The sequence below is a fragment of the Gavialis gangeticus genome, unplaced genomic scaffold (genome assembly GCF_001723915.1).
Source record: "Gavialis gangeticus isolate Ggan-Ray unplaced genomic scaffold, GavGan_comp1, whole genome shotgun sequence".
NCBI lineage: Eukaryota > Metazoa > Chordata > Crocodylia > Gavialidae > Gavialis > Gavialis gangeticus.
In genome coordinates, this window is record NW_017729024.1 from 159412148 (window position 1) to 159419219 (window position 7072).

Here is a 7072-nt window from a genome sequence, read left to right on the forward strand (position 1 = left end):
GGTCCACAGCCCCCTCCCCCCACAGTGGTGCCTGAGCCCCGGCTGTCACCTGCAGGAGGCGGGTACAGCTCCTCGCTGCTGTGCATACTCCCAGTGGGTTAGGGTTAGAGTCATGCCAGGACAATGCCTGCCAAGGTGCTGCTGCCCCCCACCCCCCCTGGCTTCCCACGTGCTGCTGGGGATGGGAGGAGGCCAGCCAGGCTAGTACCAGCCAGCAGAAGTGGCGGTGGAGCCGTGTGCCGCTCGGGACTGACTGGTGCAGGCAGGGGGAAAATGCAGCTGAGCCCCTGCTGTTCTGGCTGGGCTTGTCCTGTCTCGAGCGGCACACGGCTCTGCCGCCGCTTCTGCTGGCTGGTGCTGGCCTGGCCGGCCTCCTCCTGTCCTCAGCAGCATGTGGGAAGCCAGCTTCAGCTGCATGCTGCTCTGGATGGGACGGACCCAGCTGGGTCGGCACCGGCCAGGAAAAGTGGCATGCAGTGGAGCCGTGTGCCTCTTGGGACTGACTGGCGCAGGTAGGGGGAAAGTGCAGCTGAGCCCCTGCTGCTTCAGCTGGGCTCGTCCTGTCCTGAGAGGCACATGGCTACTCCTTTTCCCACATGCATCGCGTCGGCAATGTCAGGCTGATGCAGTGTGTGGGAACCTTGTCCCTTCCCCAGCCCTTCAGCAGCCATTAGGAAGCTGCTGAGGGGCTGGGGGAGGGACAAGGGGTGGGAATGAAAATAAACAGTGTTTACTTTCATTTCCCGTCGCAGCACCGCAGGCCTCAGGAAATGCCTGGCGGGCCACATGGTGGGCCGTATGTTGTAGTGCAGGCTTGTCCAAGTTCCATGCTGCCATGGCGAAGCATCCCCTGTCTGTGCAGCAGCAGCAAGGGGCACAACCTCATGCTGCTACTGTGTGGGCAGGAGACACATTGGCAGGGCAACACAGCTTGCAGGGGCAAAGAGCTTTCTTGCGGAGGCCCTGCTCTGCCCTACAGTGCTAGGTCTTGCCCACTGGGCTGTGGAGGTCCCGGGGGAAGGCAGCAGGGAAAGGAGCCCAAGCCTGCAGCGGCCAGCCCACCCCCACCCCCATCCCCATCCTGAGCATAGGTCTGGGAGGGCACAGGTCCCCCTGTTACCCCAGGAATGCTCACAGCGGTGGGGAGCTGGCCCCACCCTCCTTGCCCCTGGACAAGCCTCCTGTAGCCTCATTCTGCTCCCCACCAGGGCCTTGTGGCCGCATATTCCAGCCCAAGGCCCACTCTCTGGACTGCCTAGTGATGTGAGGACCTGGTGCGCCCTGCCTGACTGCCAGCCCCTTGCAGGCTGGAACTCTGCCAGACAGCAGAGAGCTCTTTGCAAAAGCACAATCTGCAGGTTTCTTTGTTTTAAAACAAAAAAAATCCACGTTTTCCTCTGGTAAAAGGGGAAATCCTTATTTTTCTCCATTTTCCCATGGGAAATGGAAAACCCGGATGCCTGATCATTACTGTTAATGCCAGGAAAGTGGGCTGTATGGATAATGATTGTGAATACTTATAGCTCTGTCTTCATGGGCAGAGCTATACTGGTCTGCTCAAGCACAAATTTCACCATGATGGGCTGCTCAAAAAAGTTTAGCATCACATTTTCACTCAGCTCAAGTTCAAATGCTCAAATTGTGTTTTTTCACACTGTCCAAGAGACATGTTTGGATAGTGGACAAACCTGAAAGCCTAGGCCACAATTTTAAGAAAATCAAATAACCAAGAGCAAAAGTTTAAGAATGCAAATATATGTAGCTGAATGAAGATGGTTACTTTTGATTGTTATGACTAACTAATAATTTTGAAAATTCAGTTTTTAGAGATGTATTCATCCATAGAACTAATGTTTTAGCAGCTATAATTTGTTAATTATCTGCAGGAGCAGAGATTTCTGGGCCACATCTTTTGCCTGTGAGAGCACTGAATGAAGTATTCATTGGAGAATCTCTGTCATCCAGGTATGTTGAATTTGTGCATGATTAAGCTACACAAACTGGCACTTAAAAAAAAATAAATAAAAAAATTGAAGTATACTTTTTTGAAGATTTCACAAGTAATCAGTATTGATACGCTTTTGCTGTCACATTTCTCTTTAGTCCATGAATATTTCATAGTGATCAGGTTTCTCGTGTACCAAGTATGTATTTACCAAGATCTGATCAGACAGACGGTTGAGTGACATGAATTTAATCTTGATTTCTTCTATTTCTCTGGCTACTTTTTTGGCATCTGTTCTTCTCCCTGTGCCTGAGGGGTGCGCACACGACTTCATCCTCTATCCCTCCCTAGCTTTACACCCTTGCGTTGGGTGGTGTAATAGACTCATATGGCTTGAGCTGCTGTTTATGGCTTGCTGATCTACCTGTCTGTTCCTAACATGTGTCCAGTCCTGCATTGCCTTCTGAATGTCTTGCCATAAGTTTGAGATGGCCAAAACTGAACTCCTGATGATTTATCTTTCTTTCCTCTGTCTCCATCAGAGATGGTCTCCCCTGTCCGTTAGAGAATGTCTGACACTTTACTCTCTTTTACGTAACCCATCTATATCAAATCTTGGAACTACTTTTCCTAAGATGCCACTGAGGCGATCCTTTTTGTACTCCTAAACATCTGTCTGTGATACCAATCAACTTTTCATGGCAAGGCTGGGTGATATGGGCAAAATTGTGTGCGCGCTTGTGGGAGTGCAATTAAAACATAATCATAAATCAGGACCTGGCCAGTTACCACTTTTATTTGTATGTTATGTCCCATTCCCCTTACTTCCTCTCTCTGTTTTTACCTTTAGAGTGTAACTTCTTCTTGTGTTTGTACAGTGCCTGGGACATTGTGGGTGCTGCTGGAAACATATAAATGTTCCATGAGTGCTTAATCTTCCATCTGGACTGCAACCTCAGACTGGCAGAAGGAACTAGTCTCAAAGCATGATGTACCTTTTTGCTTTCTACAAGTTCAGGCATACTTCTACCCAAGATGCTAAGTTTCTCTGTCGCATTCTCTGTTCAGTCTTGAAACATACAGTCACTCATGGGCATATGCCAATACTCCTCCATCTTCTCCAGTTACTTTTGAGCATTGGATATATATATTATAGCATTATGCTCTTTTGTTCCATTTTATTCCACAAGCACTGTTAGACACTCTACCTTTAGGAACATGTCCTGGAGCAAGGATTCTTATAGCAAAGAATGAGTGAGTTGACAGTCTTCTGTATAATATACTGTGACACTGTTATCAATTATACTGATATGTATGCAGTGCTTTGAAATCTAAATTACTGATAGTAGAGGGACAGGTATTTTATAACCTCTGAGAGAAAAATATACGAGTGCTTGTTTAACATTTGGCCCAGGAGAAAATCTAGTAGGCAGAACCCTTAGAGATCCCTTCAGGATCTTTTTCAGTGGGTCAGTAAAGAAAATGAGTAAGGGTATGAGAATAGCTGTCTCTATCACAAACTTGTTCCCAGAGGGTGCAAGTCCTATTGCTTTGACAGATTAGTCCATTTTATTTATGCCCTGTTTCACATGTTTTCAGTTAGTTCCGTTCTTTTGTGTTGAGCTCTTTTAAAAATCAGCCCATACAGAGCTCTAGGTTCAAACACACAAAGTAAACCATTAAGACCAATGTCCAAGAGGACTATTCCTCCCAATCTATTCAGACCAACTTCATCACTTTTAAAGCAGCCTGTTCAGTCAACACTTCTAAGAATAATGCATGTTCTGGTGCAAAATGCATCATCCGGAACTCAGACTTTGCAACCAGTACTACTTCATTTCAGAAATTCTAGCCTATATATGTTTCGTGGAAGTTTGAGCCTTGGAAATAGTTTCCTAGACATAAAATAGACAAAAGGATATACCAAGGTATGAATAAAATTGCACTGAAACCTGGCCCCTTCCCAAGATTTACACCTAAGAAGAGAGTACCACATTCACTGTTTGGGAGGAACTTGTATTGATGAGCAAACCCTGCTAATCACAACTCAGCCAAGCTATTTGTGAAGAAACCAGCTGGATTTGTAGCTATTGAAGTAATCAAGATTTCAACTTGAAGCACTGCTATTACTTACTGATAAAGAAATGCCCACCACCTAATGTTTCCTGATGCAATTTTAAGAGACCAATAATCAACATAAGTACAGTTTATGCCATTATTCAACAGCGATGCAAAGCAGGTAATATATATATATATAATTCCATTTCTGAAAATGCAGCCAACCCTGCTCTGCTCAGAATTGTCACCGTATATGAACTACAAAGTCCCTTGCACAGAATACAATATAAAAGGCATCAGCAGAAAAGCTGTCATGTTGAAATGAGGAAAAATCCTAAGTTAAAACACCAGATGGAAACTGTTGTAGTTGAACCTCGAATTCAAACTCGACATTGTGTGAACTGGACAATTCTGTCAGGCTTCTAAAAGAGTTTACTCTGATTTCTTACAGTTAAAACATAATGTTGAAAGTATTTTTATCCTAACAATGTAGATTGCTCTCTCGTGGCAATTTCTTTTGCACAAATCCAATGTAGCCACAATCTCTTAACATGCCTACAGATCAGAAATATACTGTACAAAAATCTGTAGTGAAGTTATCCATATTTGAATTTGGCCCTTCTAAATTTTTACATGCCTGATAAGGCTGTGTGTTCTGTCTTATTCAGGGTGAACTATAAGTCCTGCAAACCCAGTTTTAAATTCTCGCTTCATAGGGCCTCCTACTATGAGATATCTGTTGATGATGGTCCATGGGAAAAACAGAAGAGTTCAGGGCTCAATGTCTGCACTGGAACTGGATCAAAAGCTTGGTAAGTTTTTTTGATAGTGAAGTAGGGATTTTGAAACACATGATCTGAAGTTTTAAAAACTATTCTTCTTTGTACTTGATTGATACAGCTAATAATCCTGCTGCTTTTGGGTTGTTTGTGAATTGCCAGAGCATGAGCCTTCTCTCTGATGAAGAATTTTAAAAAAATCTGCATGTCCAATGTATGCTCAAGGACCTTGCCTCATACTATTGCCTGCCTCCCCTCTTCGCTCTTCCCAATTAAAAAGGTGTCGTCTTTTTTTTGGTGTAGGACTCCCATTTAAAATTAATAAGATTTGTCTGCACAAAATTTACTCTGGTTTAATATATTGTATGAGTTTTAATGTAACTTAAAACCAGAGCAACTTCTGCATGAAGGCAGAACTAAGTATAACTTGTATTTTCCTAAAGTCTTAAAGAACTACATGGACTATGGCTGAGCATCTTGTATTTAGACAAGCTGCTCTGTTTGTTTGATAGTGTGTCTAGCAAGGCTTTAAATTCTGTGACAAACTCAGATGAACTTAAGAGTTTGCTGAAATATATAAATGAAATGTTTAGGTATGTTCTAATATTTATTTCAATTTATATTACTTATGTTTCAGTCTTTTATTTTGCTGCAGAATTTGGTATTAAAACTGATTAACTTTACTATAGAAGCTATTGGGGATGAAACCAGAGGATTGGTAACTTAAAAGGGAAACTGTTGTGGTGAAGTAGTCACTTAACAATGATTGTAGCAAACTTAAAAACCCATTTAAGATTAATGGGGCAGGTCATATAAGGGCTTCTGCATATTTGTGGGGGGAAATACTGTGTAGGTTTGTACTACCTCATATTTTAGTGGACACCTTTTACAATACTTAACATTATCAGCATTATAAGTGCAATTCTGACTTGAGAAAAAATATGAGCTTGAGAAGCTGAGTAGGATATTTGGATACCCAAGGAATTTTAAAGCTATTCAAGTATAAATTCAAGGCCACTCTAATAAAGTCTTTGCACTATCAGAATAAAGAAGTCTTCTTTTTTAGGTGACTGTTGGGTCCAATAAGTAACTGTAAGAGAGGAAATGGAGGGAGAAAGAGCACAGCAGAGATAAAGGTCCAATTTATGTATAACTTGCAGGTATAGAGGTGAATTTTCATTTGGACTTCATAATAATTAGGATCAACACTTGCGAGGTGGGTCTGCATGTGGTAACAAAGGCAGAATCAAGACCATCTGGGTGACTTCACTTCAGTTGTGGATTATTAGGCTTTTCAAACGAGGTGATTTTTTTTTTTCAATCCCAAAGTAGCTTTGCACACTTGTTTTTAAGGCATTTTCTGGGAAGGTTAATTTGTACCCTCAGCCTTGATTCCATTTTGAATCTATGCAAAATTTTTTTTCTTGGGATGTTTTGTTTATCATACAGTATTCTCACTTCTCTGTTTAGGTCCTATAATATTAACAAGGTAGCAAACCAAGCTGTTGAAGAGATCCTTAAAACTGGTGAGTGGGTAGTATGATATAGCATTACAGGCTAGTTTTATCTGAAGATATGTGTCTAACTGGGAACTCTTTCTCTGGTTCAACAGTTAAAAAACATGGGAGTTTGAATCTTCCATTGAACAGGGAATTTATACAAAAAGGTGAGTGAAAAGAGAGATTTTTCTAGTAGTCTTTTATAACAACGTTGAATAATACGAATTGGTTGTAATCTGATACTCTGTACTTTTATGTTTCATAGTAGTGCAGAGGAGTGTTCTTTTCCTGAAGAACACTGGCTAAGCCCATTTTAATTAAATACACTGTTTTGGATAATCTGAAATCCAGGACTTGTTATCCTTTGGGTAGTAGTCATAGGCATTTCAGAGCTTTACAACTTGGAGCTAATACAGCAGAACCTGGTAGGGCTGTGTGAAACTTCGGTTGCTAATTTGATTCAGCCCGATTCAGTGGCCTAATCTCTGAATTGGGAGACCCATTAATGTCTCCGAATTGAATCGGATCGGAAGCCTTCAATTCAGTTTGGAGAGATTCAGCATTTCGGACGTAGACACAGCTTTAAATGTCTTTTCTACGTACCTCAAGATACCAGGTAGCTCGTGAATGTTGAGATGGTGGGGCGGATGGAGCGTTCCACGAATTTGGCGACTGGTGCTTCCTGGGTCTGGGGTGGCACCCAGAGTCCCCCCGCAGCTGATCACCTAGCCAGCAGGGCACAGGGGGAATACTTCTGGTCCTCTTCCAGGTCCACCACTGAGCACGCGGAG

At 42.8% G+C, this 7072-nt stretch overlaps 1 protein-coding gene across 4 annotated transcripts in view; it reads left to right on the top strand.

Moving 5' to 3' along the window:
* The window catches only part of NADK2 (NAD kinase 2, mitochondrial), a 53063-nt gene that overhangs the window by 28756 nt on the left and 17235 nt on the right, over positions 1–7072 (top strand). For all 4 annotated transcript variants that reach the window (XR_002097459.1, XM_019517962.1, XM_019517963.1 and 1 more), the window contains exons 5-8: positions 1887–1965; positions 4672–4815; positions 6253–6308; positions 6395–6448. Coding sequence is in view for 3 of the 4 variants with exons in the window: in XM_019517962.1 (XP_019373507.1) it covers positions 1887–1965; positions 4672–4815; positions 6253–6308; positions 6395–6448 (333 nt within the window). In the remaining variant the exon portion in view is untranslated. The remainder of the gene's footprint in view (positions 1–1886; positions 1966–4671; positions 4816–6252; positions 6309–6394; positions 6449–7072) is intronic.